General features: G+C 44.6%; 2 protein-coding genes across 2 annotated transcripts; one reads left to right on the top strand and one right to left on the bottom strand.

Annotated features, from left to right (window-relative positions):
• Positions 1-7,790: 7,790 nt before the first annotated feature.
• On the top strand, positions 7,791-8,693 carry SPBR_05211 (uncharacterized protein; the record flags this gene model as incomplete). The annotated part of the gene is made up of 1 exon (XM_040763488.1): positions 7,791-8,693. The coding sequence occupies one exon, from the start codon at positions 7,791-7,793 to the stop codon at positions 8,691-8,693; it is 903 nt and encodes a 300-aa protein (XP_040615109.1).
• A 1,059-nt stretch (positions 8,694-9,752) lies between these two features.
• Positions 9,753-14,980, bottom strand: SPBR_04545 (uncharacterized protein; the record flags this gene model as incomplete). Its single annotated transcript, XM_040762822.1, has 2 exons — positions 9,753-12,953; positions 13,052-14,980. The coding sequence occupies 2 exons, from the start codon at positions 14,978-14,980 to the stop codon at positions 9,753-9,755; spliced, it is 5,130 nt and encodes a 1,709-aa protein (XP_040615110.1).
• Between the last annotated feature and the right edge of the window lie 1,937 nt (positions 14,981-16,917).

A 16,917-nucleotide genomic window follows, 5' to 3' on the forward strand; every position in this document is an offset into this window, starting at 1 on the left:
TTTATAAGTTATATAAAAAGATACGTTTTCGACTTAATTAACCGTTATTTAAGTTTTTAAACTACTTATATTTTTTAAAGGAGTAAATAACGTTTTTTTTAATAAATTTAAAAAAAGACTTTTTATTTTAAATTAAATAATTAACTTAAATATACGTTAAACGAAACTATCGATTATAAAAAGATTAACCTTCGAGACTTATACGTAAAAACCGAATTATTATTTATATAACGGGTAAAAAATTATTTTATCGATAACGTTCGTAATTTAAAGGAAAGTCGTAAACGACTCGACGATAAACCGTAAAAGAACGTATTTTAAAAAAAGAAACGTTAATACCGTTTAAACGGTTATAAAAATTATAAAACGATAAAAAAAGGAATATAATAAACTTTTAACCTTTTCGTTTATAAAATAAAAAAGAGTCGTAAAAAAAACCTTCGGTTACTTACTTTAAGTATAATAAAGTAAAATATTACGTAAATAATTACTTAAAAAACGTACTTATTTAAAATATTATTATTAAAAAACCTATTAAGTTAAAAAACCTTTAATTACTTTTTTCGAGTTTAAAAAAAAACGATAAAAATAAAATATAAATTATTAAAGAATACGTTAATAATATATTACGAAAGAGTCGAGGAAAAGACGACTATTACTTTAAATATTATTACGAAGTTAAATATCGTAAATATTTAATTTATAAAACGACTTTAACTACGAAAAATAAGACATTTTAATCCGGTAACGTGTTTAATAAACGTCTTCGAAACTTAAATATTTAAGATTTAAAACGTCTTTATTACTCTTACGGATTTTTACGGAAGGATTAAAAAGACGATTCGTTTTTATATCGTACTCGATAAGTCGGAGAGTCCGAATATTAACTTTATTTTATTAAGTATTATAAACTTAAAAACGTTAAATATTAATATTTTAATAAGAATACTATAACGATTTACGTATAAAACTTTAAAGATTTATATTAAAGTCTTAAAAAAGTTTATAAAAATTATACGAAACGAAACGGTAGTATATATAGTTATAACACTCCCGATAGTTTTAAATAAACGTTTTTATAAAGACTATCCTTTTAATATAAAAAAATAAAAGACTTATAAAGAAGTCGTACTATTTACCGAATTAAAAAACTTTATAAATATCTTTAATATATTTAAAACGATAATTATCCCGTCGTTTAAATAAACCGATTATATTATAAATCTTTTACCGGATATATAACTCTTATATAAAATAATTTACCCGTTATTTAAACGGGAATTATATAAAAGTTACGACTTTATATTAAAGATAACTTATAAAACGAACGTATCCGTCCTTTTAAGTCGTTAATCGACGTACTTATATTATTTATATTAAAAAAAGATAATACGTTACGACTTTACGTCGATTATCGTAAGTTAAATAAAGTTACCGTAAAAAACCGGTATACTTTTTTATTAATTTTTAAGATTTTAAATCGAATAAATAAAACCTAGTTTTTCTTTAAACTTAATATTAAGGATATTTATTATCGAATCCGGATTAAAAAGGGTAATAAGTAAAAGACCGTGTTTTATATACGATATAACTACTTCGAGTATATAATTCTTCCTTTCGACTTAATTAACGTTCTTACTACCTTTTAATACTATATTTATATAATCTTATAAAGATTAATTAATATTATATATATAATATATATAAATAACGTTTTAATATTCTTTTAATCCCGGAAATAATACGTACGATATTTATACGAAGTGTTAAAAAGACTTAAACGAGTTTAACTATATACTAATTTATATAAGTATAAATTTTTTATAAATAAGGTAGAATTTTTAAGATTTATCTTTATACGTTATAAAGTTAAAATAAACCCGGAACGAATAATTATTATTATAAAGTAATTAAAGTCGAAGTTTTACCGTAATATATAAGTATTTTTAAAATTTTATAACTTTTATAAACGATTTATCCTTACGTATTCGTAAATTATAACCTTACTTAATAACCTTTTAAAAAGTATATAAAATAAAAAGAAGTCGGGAATAGTTACGTTTTCGACTTACGAGTAAAAAGTTTTCGACGAACTTAAAATATATTTTAAAAAAACACCGTTATTAAAGTACTTTAATTTTAAATTATAAACTCGACTCGAAACGAACGTATTAAAAAAGGGTGGTTTTAAAGTACTATTTTAATTAAACGAATAAAGTAAATACTACCCGATCGTCTTTTAATTAAGGAAATAAAAAGGATTAAAGTTAAATTATAATACCTTCGATTAAAAAATAATAATAATTATAAAAAGTTTTAAATATTAATAATAATACTTAAATAAAAGTCGTTAAAAAGTCGAAGTTTTATTAAACTATATTAATTTAAAGACGTTTATAAGTTAGTAAAAGTTAAATAACCGATAAATTAAATAATATATATTTTTAATATTATTTAATTTTAAAATTAAATATTAAACCGGAAAAAGAAACCCCGTCGACGTATCGTTACGTCGTTCGGACTATAAGTTTAACGATAAATATTATAATTATAAAGACTTTTTACTTATATTATAATAAAAGTTAACGGTAACGTAATAAGTGTTAATCTTATAATAAAAACACTAACAAGTTTATAATTAAGACTAAAAGGAAAAGGTCGCGTCTTTATAACGAGAGTTAAACGAGAAGTCTTTATAAGTTTAATAAATTTAAACTCGTCTTTAAAAAAGTTAAGTTCGAACGAAAAGTTCGAGAACCTCGTTATTAACTCACGACTTTTAACCGAAACTACTTATAATATAATATATTTTAAAAACTTTAATATAGTCCGTAATTATATAAAAGAAGGTTACGTTAGTAAATCCTTTTACTTTATTATAAAACTTATTATTAATCTTATAAACTAATAATTCGTTTTATATAACGAAACGAAACGTTACGTAAACGGGAAAACTACGAGACTTTTAATAAAAACTAAACTAAAACGGATTATTAAAGTACCGTTATTATATTTATATCCCGGTAAAAAGTTCGGTACGTTAAAAAATACTTAATTAATATTATAATAAACCTTTAACGGGTTACTTTAAAAGGGTTAAAACGAAGGAAATAATAAAAAGAAAATTCTATTAACTAAGTATAATTAAAAATATATATAAATTTATCGATTCGTATCCGATTTATTAACGAATCGTTACGAAAAAATATAAACTATATAAAAAACTATAACCCTTACTAATCTTATAAAGACTTTAATAAAAGATCTTTATAAATTTTATTATAAGATTATTTATCGTTTACTATTAAAAAGAACTAGTAAATAGTACTTTAATAGTAATCGACCGATACACGAAAATATATTATTTCCTTTTAGTTTTAACTATTATTATATTCGAAGGACTAATACGAATAATATATATTAAGATTAAAAACCGGTACGGGACACTTAAAGGAATTATCTTTAATAAAGGAAGTATATTTATAAGTTAATTTTAGTTAAAAATATATATAACGTTATTAATTCGTTAAAGGCTTTTAATAATATACCACCTTTAAACCGATAAATAAATTAAACGTATAAACTAAACTTTAAAATATTATTTAAAAATATTCTTTAACGACGAGTAGTTGAATTAACCGTTACTTTTATAAAACGTAAAGTTTACGACTAATAATACTATTAACGTAACTACTAAGGTTATACCTTTTAATATATTATACGGATATAATTTAAATATATATATTAACGTCGAGACTGACGTTTACGAAAAAGGGGTACTAGTTATTATAAATAAAATCGAGAAAATTTATACCTTTAAAAAAAAGTAAAGAATTATTAAAGAAAAACGTAAAAAACGTATAAAAAATATTATAATAAAAAGTATTAATTAAAAACTTTTAAAGTAAAAGATCTCGTCGTATTATTAACGTAAAATCTTAAATTATAAGTAATTAAAAAGAAAATAATACCGAAATTTATTAAACCTTTTAAGGTTATTAAAGAAATTAACTTATAAGTATATAAACTAACGTTATTATAAGTATATAACTATATTTATAATATATTCTCGGTCTTTTTATTAAAACCTTAAAAGTCTTAAAAAAAAGAACCGGTAAAAAAGATACCGTTACTTATACTCGAAAAAAACTAAAAGGAATAAAAGGTAAAAGTAATTAAAAATAAAACGAAACGTAATAAAAAGGTCTATTATTTAGTAAAATAAGTAAAATAACTCGTAAAATATAACTAGTAAGTGTTTAAAAAGGATATAAAATATATTAAAAAGGTTATTTAAGATTATAAAAAAAAATATAAAAAAATTACTTTACGAAAAAAAAAGTAAATTTATAAAATTACTATTTAAATTCGGTTAACGACTTTACGGTAAAACGTAAGTACGACGCGTATTAAAAACGCCTACTTAATAAAAAAAGATTTAAATAACGACTTTATAACGATATATAAACGTTATATATTAAAAGCGTTTACTTAATTAAAAGAATATAAAGAACGACTCGGTACGTAAACGACTTAACTATACACTCGTAACGTTTAACTCGAAAAAAAACTATTATTAATACTTAATACGATTTAATAAAGATAAACGAACGATATACGACGAAAACGTTTTAAAAAAGAGAGGGGTTAAAACGACGTTTACGACGTTTTATATAAATGAAAGAAAAACCCTTTTTAATTACGTTCCGACCGATTAAGTTAAAAAAGATACGACGATCCTTTAACTACTTTTAATATAAAAGATCTCCGGGTCCGAGTCGTAAGTAAAACCGTTCGGGGTTCGACTTATTATTATTAATAATAAAAAAGATACGGTTACGAATAACTTACGACTTTATTACGATTCCTTTATAAATAACTCGATTTACCGTTTTATTAAAGTTAATAATTAACCGGTAAACTTTTTTATAACTTTATATAAATACTATTAACCGGTATATAAATTCGTTTATAATATATAATAAAGTTAAAAACGTTTCTTCGTTTAACTTTAACGAAAGGTCGATTACTTTAATAATAATACGAAAAACGATACGAACGTTTTTTATAAATAATATAAAAACCTTTTCGTAAAAATAATAATAAACTTTATATTTGTTATAAGTGATTGTAGGATAGGTCTTTATAATAGATTAGTTAATGAAAAGTATTAGTTTCGAGGGTGAAGGTAGGTGTGTATTATAATAAAGACTAATTCTTACCCTTTTTTTTTAAAGGGAAGAAGGGAGTCCTTTTATTTAAAGAGAAAGGTTTTTTACTAACGTAACGTTAACGTATAGTTAAGGATTAACCACCCCGTACCTTATTATATAAGTCTAGTCACCTAATTCGTAACCTTTGGTTACGAATCGATTATAATAATATTATTAATATCTCGTCGTTACTTTATATACGTAACGTAAAGTTTAATAAAGGTTAACGTTTTAAAAGTTATTAACCGTATTAAAAAGACAAGTAATATACGTATAAACTTAAAGGTCGGTAATAAACTCCGACTCGGGGTCGTCGTTATTTTAAATCCTTAACGACTCGTCGTCGGATTTATTATTTATTATATTACTATTCTCGTTTAAGTATATATCGTTAAAAGTATTACGGTCCGACGTTTCGTAAATAAAACGTTAAAAAACCGTAAACGAGATTTATATTATAAAAGAAACGGAAGTAATATCGTTAATAATATACGGTCGAGTCGTAAAAAAAACGGGAGTTATAACGGGTTAAAAACGATTAATACTTAAAAGGTTTATAATTACGTTATAAAACGTAAGATTATTAAACGGTTAAAAACGGTTCGAGTTTAAAAGATTTATAACTTAAAAACGAAACGTAAAAAAAGTAACCTTAAAAAACGGAATAAACGAAATTATAAACGAGTTAAACGATAAACCCGAAAAGAATAAACGTAGTTAAAATTCTTTTATAAACGGTAAAACTACTTATTAAATAAACCGTAATATATTAAACTAAAATTAAAAAAGTTTAACGATTATCGAACGACTTATAAACGAATTAATATCGATATATTAAACGATAATACGAATACGGACACGTTCTTTAACCTCCGATACTACGAGTTAATTAATATAAAAAAGAGTAAACGAACGACGAAACGAGTTTATAATACGTTAAATAAATATACGGTTTAATATAATCGATAAACGTTAAACGGTTAAACTTAAATTACTTATATTATTACGTAAAAACGGGGAGATAAAAAAGGAAGACTACGAAATTCTTATTATAATATCGTTTAAAGACTTATCTTCGTTATATTTATAACGTTTAAGTATTTCGAAAAATATAATAAAAAATAATTTAATTAAAAACGACTTTTAAACGAATAAATTATAATATATTAACGAATAAAAAAAAGTTATTAAAAAAGTTCGATTAACGACTTATAAACGATAAATAATCGATAATATTATAAAGTATTAAAAGAAAAAGGGAAAAAAAACGAGTTACGATTCTTTTACGAGTAAAAGATAATTTACTTAAAAAACGTTCGTTAAGTTAAAAACGGGTAAAAAGTAAAAAGGGTAAAAACGAGTTATAATAAAACTTAATTAAATAACTTACTTTATATTTATACGTAAAAAAAGAACGATATTTATAAATAAACGTTTCGAGTGAAAATAACCCGTAAATACTCGTCGTTATTTATTTATTATATAATTATTAATATACTTTACAAAAACGACGACGTTAAACGGTATTTAACCGAAAACGAGAATATTTATTTAAATATTAACGTTTAACGATAAATAGTTTAAACGTATTTAATACTTTTAAACCTCGTATTACGTCGATAACCGACGGACCGGACTATTATATAATATAAAAGATTATAAAGTAACTCGTATACGAATTAACGGACCGTCGTATATAATTAAAAGACTAGTTATAACTTCCGATACTTTTTACCCGGGTAAAAGTAAAGAGATTAAAAGAAGTCGTAAAAAGAATTAAAACTTAATTTATTAAAAAAAAAGGATAATTATTATAACCGATTCGTAATTAAAGGTTACGAATTAAGTAATTAAACTTATATAATAAAACGTAGTATAACTAGTCTTTAATTATACGTTAACGTTACGTTAATAAAAAACCTTTCTTTTTAAATAAAAGGACTCTTTTTTTTTTACCGGGAAAAAAAAGTAAGAATTAATCTTTATTATAATATACACTTACCTTCGTTCTTGAAACTAATACTTTTTATTAACTAATTTATTATAAAAACTTATTTTATAATTACTTATAATAAACGATTAAATAAATTAAATTAAATTAAATTAAATCGTTATATTAACTATTATTAATAAAAATTAAACGACGGAAAAGAAAAGTACGGTAAATTACTATATAACTATATAAACTTATTTAATTACACGTCGTTCTTTTAATCTAATAGTAATACTTTAGTCTTTTTATATAACTACCTTTATTTAAGTCGTATATTTACTCTACTTTAATATATTTATAAAGACAAGGTATCGTTTCTTTTATTCTCGACGAGTAACCTATCCCACTTAAATTAAAGGCCGAAAAATGGATTTAAGGTGTATTCCGCTCGTAACTCGTTATCGAGGTCACCGTGTATCCTTACGGCGTTGTCGTTACTACCGTCGTATACGTTGGGTACGAGTAAGGGTACGGGGGCCTTTAAGATATAAGGCGTTGTGATAACGGGTAAGTTTTAAAAGCCGTGATAGCCTACTATTGTTAACGTATTACCATTTATAAAAATATAGGTAACACAGACAACCATGCCGGCCAGAGACGAGTCCAAGACCCTTTTGGACGACCATGCGGTTGAAGACTACGCCGAGACGGCCTGTGCGGACCTCCAAGGCACCTCAACCGCCGCCGCCTCCGATCGGGAATCCTCGCAAACATCGACAAGCCGAGGCGGCAGTCGACGCGAGGGAGACGCAGTAGAAGCGGAAGCACTACCGATTACGCCTCCACTGGGGACCGAATGCCGTGATTCGTACCGGTGCATTGTCGACTACAGAGGCGCTCCCTACAAAGTGACCTGGCGCGGCAAGCAGCAATATCCCGACTTCTCGCAGTTCCCTCGCTTCGCCGCAGATGCAGATGCTGGCGCAGTCGCAGCCCGCCTACCACAGAGCCCCGAAATGACGTCTCTATGGAAGGCTTCGACACTCGTCGACTTTGGCTCGTATGCGTCGATACGGCGGCACAGCACAAGCCGGTGCCCGGCGTTTCCAATGGTCAAGCTGGCCCATCCAGACGACCAGGCACGGCGTATCCTGCAGCACGAATTCGCCGTCCTCTGCCGCCTCATGGACCTCGTGGACAGAGGCTTGGATCTGCCCGTTGTCCGCATGGATCCGGAGCCCATTGTGGACGGCGGCGTGCTTTGTGGCTTCCGCATGGAGGAGCTCATCAAGCTGCCGGTGGTCGATTTCGCGACACGAAAAGACGATGCCACGGCGGCGTTGCAGCAGCTCCACGCCGCAGGCTTTAGCCACGGCGATGTGCAGCCGAGCAACTTCATGCAGGACAAGACGGGCCGTATCGTTCTCATCGACTTTGGCTTTGCAGGGCGCATCGGACACGAGTTGCCTCTGTTCTTCCCACGCTGTGTATATGAGAGCAGCATGTTCCACAAAGACGCCGACATGGCCGCGCTGAGCAAGTGGTAAACCGGTACAGCACATCCATTACCTGAGTAAACGGCTGCTCGATGTGAAAAGAGACAACTTTCTTTGGCTTTTGCGTCTCTGACTAGACAGCCTCTGTTCTATTTTGAGTTGACTGCTGTCCCCGGTGTATGGCCTGCTGGAGCATGAACATGCAATAGCGTCACGTAGGATGCAGCAATGGTAATAGGAAAGCAACAAAAGCAAAAAGAAAGACGTATCATCGACCATGACGTTGCGCTGTGGATGCTACGAGTACCTGCGATCGAACCAGGCCGTAAGGCACTAATACGGCGTAAGTGCAGTGCTTTTACTGGGATGCACAGGCTGTATTTTGGGGGAAGGATTTACACCCACCAGGCTCCCCACTACAATGTACTGAAACATGGCCGCTGTCCAGTGACTTATAGGGCTCCGGGCGTAGTGGGCTAGGTTGACTTCATAATCACACATCACACACATCACACACATCGACACGCAAAGACGTGACCTCGGCTCGAGAACAATTCCTTCCTATTGCTTGATTGAGTAGCTTTCTGTCTCTATGCTTCCCACTGCATCTCAAAAAACGCCCGTTCGTAGACCGTCTCACCACGACCTGGACGAGACATCTTCCGGAAGCAAGGGACAGACAAAGATGAAGAGACAACATGAAAGACGATGTCTCGTAAACGGTAGAAAGGCAAATACAGCGGTAGAGAGAGACAGGAGATAAAAACAAGAAAAAAAAACACTAAAAAGGTTGAAGAACAAGAATAAAAGAAATGCAAAACACGGCACAGTACACACTCGTCCGAAAACAAAATAGAGGCCATCGCCCTCCGGATGGCCCCAGGGATTGTCTGCGTCTCGCCAGAACAGACAAACCAGAGGAGAGACACCAAAAAGGGTGCAGCAAGTCCTCACCGACCCGCTCTCCCTCTTGCTGTCTCTTGTCTGCGGTGCTGTCCCAGTTCGACGTCCCTCGAACATGGTCGACTCGGAGACTCGGATGCAGAGGCACAGGCCAATGGCAAGGTGGTGGCGAGGTCGTGATGAGGTCGTGGCAGCTCCCACAGAAACCTAGCGAGGCCCGGTCGCAGAGGACGCACCAATGGGCGCCGTGCCGTGGTTCGCGTCAGCGCCGTTAAAGCTGCCGATGCCACCCAGCCCGCCACCGACGCCGCCGATGCCGCCGTGGCCGCTGCCGAAACAGCCAATGCTGCCAATCCCGCCCAGACCACCGCCGCCGCCGCCGCCGCCGAACCCGCCGAAGCCGTTGCCCGTCGGGAAACTGCCAAAGCCCGCGTCGCCACCACCACCACCACCACCAGCCGCACTCCCGCTTCCAAACCGCTGCAGCAGCCCCTGCGCGTCCGGCACCCACCGGATGCCCGTGACGGCGCCGTCGGCCAGCGCGAGCGGCGACGCAGCGCCGCCGCTGCCGCCGCGGTGGTGGGCGGGCGTGCCGCGCTGCACCTCAAAGTTGCCGCCGCCGTTCTTGCTGTTGCCCTCGGTGTCGTACAGCAGGTCGAGCTCGCTGTCCTGGACGGCCGGCCCCGGCAAGAAGTGCGTGGCCAGCGCGCCGACGCGGGCCTTGACGCGGTCCATGGGGAGGAAGGCGTTGGTGTCGGGGGCGTCGGTGGCGTTGCGGGCCGCGTCCGTCGCCTTTGTCGTCTTGGTCGGCTTCTCTCCCTCACCTTTCTCATCGCCCTCCGCCTCGTCGGCCGCTTCGCCGGCCTCCTCGTCCTTGGCGTCAGTGTCAGCGTCAGCAGCCTCCGCGGCGAGCTCCTTGCACGCCCGGCACAGCAGCTGCCGCAACGTCACGGACCGGCCCTGTGTGGACCGCCCCAAACTCCCGCCGTGGTGCGGCAGCGCCCCAAACGAGCTGCCCAGCGCGCTCGGCGCGGGCATCGCCATCGGCATCGGCAGGCCCCAGCCAGGCGGGCCCACCATCCCGGGCGGTCCCACCATGCCGGGTGGTGCCACCATGCCAGGCGGGGCGCCCATGCCACCACCAAACGCACCCTGGGGTGGCGGGAATGCACTGCCGCCCATAGCCAGGTGGTGGTGGTGCTGCTGCTGGAGGTGTTGGAGGTGTTGCTGCTGCTGTTGCTGCGCATGTTGAGGGTGTTGCGGTTGGCCTGGTTGGCCGGGCTGGCCAGGCAGGGGCGCCCAGACAGAGGATGGCGACATGAACGGCGATGTCAGGTCGACACCGGGACCAGGACCAGGACCAGGACCAGGACCGGGGGCCGGGCCTGGACCAAACGACGGCCGTGCATGCTGCAGCGGCAGGTGGTGGTGGGACCGCATCGATGCGAACCCGCCCTCCAGGCCAACGTCGGAGTCGTCGAGCAGCGCGCGGGAGCCCAGTCGGTCTTCGTCGTGGTGGTGGGTGTGGGTGTGAGTGCCAGCGGGGCCGCCCGGATCCGTCTTGTCGCCGCTGTCTGTCGACGGCGACGACCCGATCGCGCCCGCACGCTGGCCGTGCACCGTGCTGCCGGGCCGGCCAATGGGCGCGGGCCGGCCAGTCGGGAGCGACGCGAGACCGCTGCCGCCCGGCGACGAGCCCGTGTCAAAGCCGCCACCGCTGCCGCTACCGCCAATGGATGCCTGCCGCGAGTGCGTGTGGTGGCCGCCGTCCGTCGGCAGCGAACCAATCGGCGTCACCACCGACCCATCCGTGCCCATGTTGTTGTTGGCAAGTCCAGGAAACCCAAGCGGCGGCGGCGGTGGAACCATGGGGCCAAAGCCGCCGCCGGCGCGACCGATGCTGTTGACGGCCGATGACGACGCCGACGACGACGACGAAAGCATCGGGAGCATGCCCGGCGGACCCGTGACGCTGCGGAAGCCGCTGCTGCCAACGCCGCCGTAGTGCAGGCCCGGCTGGCTGCCAAAGCCGGGAGGCAGCGTGACGGGCGGCTGTCCGCCGCCGCCGCTGCCGAGGCCAAACGGCATCATGGTCGGCGAGCCCGGCGCACCAGCCAGTCCCAGACCCATGTGCTGTTGTTGGTGATGCTGCTGCGGCTGCTGCTGGGAAACAGACAGAGGACGTGCGATCCCGGACAGAGGCGACGTCGGGAAGAAGGACGCGCCACCACCCGACAACGTGTGCTGGCCAAAGAGGCCGGCGCCCGACCACCCGGCATGGGCGCTCGACTGCACGGGCGTCATGGGGTTGGGCGACGCGTTCTGGCTCTGGCTGCCAGGGCCACCACCACCACCACCAGACCCAGACAGAGAGGCGGCACGCGAGCTCGAGCCGGCAATGCTGCTCCCACTGCCGGCGGCACTCCCGACTGCCTGTCCTGCTTGTCCTGCTTGTCCTGCTTGTCCTGTCTTGGGCCGCATGGGCGTCGGCGCCTTCTGGGGTAGCGTGACGGGCGTGGCGGTCGTCGGCTGCGGCGAGTGGGCGGCTTGGTTGGCAAGCGGTAGGGCCGGGACGGGGACGGGAACGGGGACGGGGACGGGCGCCTTTTGGCTTTGGCTCTGGTCCGACGACGGGCGCTTCGGAAGTGTGACGGACGGTCCTGTCGGCGTGGCGGTGGCGGTGGCGGTGGCGACGGGCACGACGGGGACGGGGGCTCTCGTCTGCGCTGGGCCCGAGCCCGAGCCCGACGGCGCCGCTCTCTGGGCCGCCCGTTCTTCCTGGCGCTGCCGCTCGCGTGCCTCGTTGGCCCGCGCCCGCGCCTCCTTCTCGCGCTTGTCGCGCTCCTGCTTCTCCTTGCGCTCGCGGCTCTCGCGCTCGCGCCGCTCCTGGTCTTCCCGGTCGCGCTGCCGCGCCTCTTCCTTGAGCTTCTTGTCGCGCTCCTTGGCCTCGCGCGCCCGGCGCTCCTGGTCCTTTTGCTCGTTGATGCGGCGCAGGCGCTCGGCCTCTTTGCGCAGGCGCTCCTCCTCCTCGGCCCTGCGCTGCGCCTCGCGCTTCTTGCGCTTCTCTTCGGCCTTGCGCTTCTGCTCGTCGTCGCGGCGCGCCTCTTCGGCGCGGCGCGCTGCCAGCTCGGCCTCGCGCTCGGCTTCTTTGCGCGCCTTCTCGTCGGCCAGGGCCTTCTTCTTCTGCGCCGCCTTGTCTTTGCGCTTCTGCGCGTCCTTGGCGCGCTTCTCGTCGCGCTTCTGCTGGCGCGCATTGTCCTCGTCAATCTCGTCAAACAGGCGCTGCTGGCGTTCTTTCGACACCTTTTCGCGGTACGCCGTCAACACACGCTGCTCAAACATGCGCGCGGCGAAGATTTGGAACATGCGGCGGCCCTCCTCCATGCGCTGCTCCTCCGTCATGGTGTCCTACCGACGTTCGTTAGCACCCAAACAGATAAACCATGGTCCTTGGGGTCCTTGGGACCCTTGGAACCCCCACACGGGCAGTCCTTGGCTCTACTAACAAATATGACCTCTTCTTCGTCGTACTCCTCGTCCTCGCTGCCGTAGTCCTCGTCGTCCTCGTCTTCGGGCCCGTAGTCCTCTTCCTCGGAAGCAAGGTGGTGGTTGTGGCCGTAGGCGCCGCCGTTTATGCCAGGCGGGCCATAGCCGCTCGCACCGCCGACACTGACACCGACACCGCGGCCGCCGACGCCGCCGACGCCGCCGACGCCGCCCGCGTATTGATCTTTCGCATCCTCCTCGCGCGCCATACGTCGCTCGGCGAGCTGCTCCATCATCTCGATAAACTTGCGGCCGTCGTTCTTGAGCAGGTCGTCGGCGACGGTCAGGATGCCGCCGTGCACTTGCAGCGAGTTGCCGAAATTGAAAAAGTCGTTGGCGTAGTCGCGGTGGATCTCGTCGGGCGGGATGTCTTCTTCGTCGTCTTCGTCCTCGTCGTCCTCGTCGTCGTCTACCTCGTCCGGGTCATCGAGGTCGTCGTCCTCGTCGCTCTCGTCGTCCTCCTCTTCGTAGTCCCCTTCTTCGTCGCCGTCGTCCTCCTCTTCGTCCGCGTACGCCTCGTCCACGTCATCGTCGTCCACACCCTCGTCGTCACCGTGCCGTACGATGCGGCCGCGCGACGGCTTGTGACTACGACCCGAGGCCGAGCCGGAACGATGTCCGGGGTGATGGTGTTGGTGGTGGTGCGCGTGGCTGTGTGCGTGGGCAGGCGGGTGGGCGGCGTCGCGGCCGTTCGAGTGGCCGTGCCCAGAGCGACTGTCGCTGGCCGTCAGCGCCGGCGGTCGGCCGCCATTTTGTAGTGGCTGTCGTTGCTGCTGCTGCTGCTGCTGGCCAGCCGGGTCGTTGGCAAACTGCTCAAGCTCTTCGTAGTACGAGTCGTACAGGCCCTCGAGCTCCTCCTCGATCGCGGTCCTCTTACGGCCGCAAAAGTGGCAGCTGCACGTCATCTTCTGCTGCTCCTTCATCTTCTTGAGGACCGTGTCCTTTTCGACCTTGACCAGCGACTTGCGCTCGTCCTCGCTCAGGTCCAGCCAGAACTCCTTGATCCGCTGGCGCTCCTCTTGCGAGTTGGTGTTCCAAATCTTTTCCTTGGACGATGCCGACGGCCGCGGCTGCTGTTGCTGCTGCTTTGCTGGCGGCGGTGCACGGTACGGATCGTGGTGTTGCTGGTGTGGATGCTGAAGCTGCAGATTGGCGGGGGCATCGCCTCCGGTCGCCGCATTGTCCTTCTTCTTCTTCTTCTTTTTCTTGGACTTTTTCGATTTGCTCGCCGTGCCCTCCGCCTGCACAGACGTCGGCGGCGCGTCTGTTGCCGCCGTCGTCGATCCGTAGTGGTGGTCGTCGCCCTCGTCGTCGCTGTCACCGGCTTCGTGGTGGGCCAGTGTCGCTTTTGGTGTCGAGCCGGTCGTCGGCTTGTCGCCCAGGTCTATGGTGTACACGCCGTTGGTGCCGTTTGGCGGTGCTGGATGTGGGGGTGAGGACGACACGCCGGACACTGTCCCTGCGGCCGCCGCGCTGTCCTCTTCGGCTTTTCGTGCCGCCGCCTTGGCCCTTCGCTTGGCCTTTTTGCGGTTGCCGGCCGTCGGCGCGGCCGCAGCGTCCTGCGACGCCGTGGCCGCCATGTCGGTCGAAGTCGCTTCGGGAGAAGGTCGCGTCGGAGAGAGGGCTGGCAGCGGCGGTGCAGTTGCAGTGGCATCGGTTGATGGCGTTGGCGACCCGGGGCTGCCAATCTTGGGGACGGTGATAAACTTGGAGCCATCCTTGTTGGTGTACTTGGCAGTGCCTTTGGCGGACGGAGAGGTCGGTGACGGCAGGGCGCCGTTGGCTGTCGTCGCTTCTGTCGCTGCCGCCACTGCCGGTGCTGCTGCTGCTGCTGCTGCACCGCTGGCCGACGGGGGCGGTGGCGGGTGGTTCCGGCGGTTGCCTTTCATTCTTTCTGGTCAACGAGACGATCCAGTGCCCAGACACATGGGGAAAGGAGGACGAGATAGCGGTCGAAGGAAAACTGAAAAACGAGGGTACAAGGTCGAAAGGTCGCAGCGATCAAATCTAGCCAGTCGAGGGTCAGCAACATGGAGCCTGGTGAACGACTGGGGGTGTCACGCGAGAGGCGTGTCCGCGAGCCGAAGAGGTGCCGACAGAGAATGCGTTTGTGGGGCTGTGGTCGTGCTGCAGTTCGGGGGGAAGCCAGGCCAGGCAAGGGACGACGCAAGGCCGTCGCCCCCAGATGCCGTGCAGAAACTCACAATCGTACAGCACCGCGTGCGAGGTCGACGTCGCTCAGGGCGCCGGGCCGATGGTCCTGGTTCTTTCGCCGGTCCGGCGGGGCGTGAGTAGAAACGAAGGAATGCAGAAATGACGAGACGCAGTGGCCGCCCAGTGCGCACTCGTCGGTCGTTCCGGCAACAGGTGCGAGTGTACGTGCAATTGGAACGGGTACAGTCGCTGTCTTGTCGTGTGCGGGTGTCGGGGGTGGGTGAGGCTGAGGTGGATGTGACGATATTGTCGGAGTGGTGGTGAAGAGACAGAGAGGAGACGTCGTTTGGCCCTTGGGTCACTTTGGCGCTGTTAGGTCGTTTGGGGTTTGGTGCGGATTGGTCGTTTGGTCCGGCACGCACAGTGGGCAGTTTGGCGGGAAAGAGCAGCTACAGTGGGCGAGAGGGCTTCGGCAGAAGGAACAGGGTGAGGTTCCGTGGAGGTACTTTTGGGCGTTGTGGCGCGTGGGTGGGTACAATGTGGCGACAGCGGTGAAGTCACGTGGTCTGGCTGGCAACTTTCAACACTGGGCGTGCGCTTGGAGTCGATGGTTTGCCATTTACATAGTACAACATACTTGTGTTTACAAAGGTCATAGCAGCACGGGAAGCTCTTTGTTCGTCTAAGGGCTTGGGCGAATTTAGAATGCAAACAATGGCAAAGGCTGCAGAGCTTCGACACACTGCCGGCGCTGTCCACGATTAGTGAGGCCGACGGAGCGCGCCTTCCTGGAAATCTCGGTAAGGGCTGGACCAGCACCTGCCATTTCTGTTTAGATCTGTTTAGATCTGTTTAGATCTGTTTAGATCTGTTTACTGAACACTATGTCTCGATCGCATTTGAGGCAGGAGCGCTTTGCTGTGAAGATGGCTTCCCACAGCTTCAAGTCCCAAAGCCGTCACCACATCTTATGAGCATTCATTACGATGCGTCAAAGGTGACGCACTCGCAATTGTACGTCTTATCACTCCACCTTTTCTTCGTAGCCGCCGGCTTGGCCTGACAGGGGTGTCCGCCGTCGTCGTAGCCGCGCCGTGCCATGGGTGGCCTCAATGGGTTATGTCAAAGGTCTCGACAAATGACTCGACACGGCTGCCTTGTTGGCCCCGGCTTGCTTGTGCTGCATCGTTTACGTTGCTCTCGTCCTCCGCTACGGCTGCAATAGCGCTGCTGTCCGTCGTATGCACAAGTGCACAATGTACGGAGAGGGAGTACAGACGTACAGACGAATGTACAGTAACCGTTTCGTCCACTGCGCGCACATGCAGGCAAGGAAGGCAGAAGTCCTAAAAGCCGTTGGCCTGGCCTGGCCACTCACACGCCGCCAGTATGTCGTTGCATCCTTCTGTGTGCTTTTCTTGTATGGATAATGCTCCCTGCGCTGTAATTACCTTGTGCCTGTGAACGCATCCGCTCGGCTAGGACTGCCAAACAAGTGGGGAGTACGCCTTAAGATCTTGACTCGGTCAGGAAAACGAGCAGTGTGCTGCTGCTGCCGTCGGTCGTATTGCGTTTGCTGGCTGTCTGTCCCTGCTTTCCCGTGTCTATTGAATTTTCAAAGAATGGAGGACGACGTTTTGTCTGTGTACTTCTGCACTCGTAAGCCCAATTG

Source organism: Sporothrix brasiliensis (genome assembly GCF_000820605.1).
Source record: "Sporothrix brasiliensis 5110 chromosome Unknown Cont21, whole genome shotgun sequence".
NCBI lineage: Eukaryota > Fungi > Ascomycota > Sordariomycetes > Ophiostomatales > Ophiostomataceae > Sporothrix > Sporothrix brasiliensis.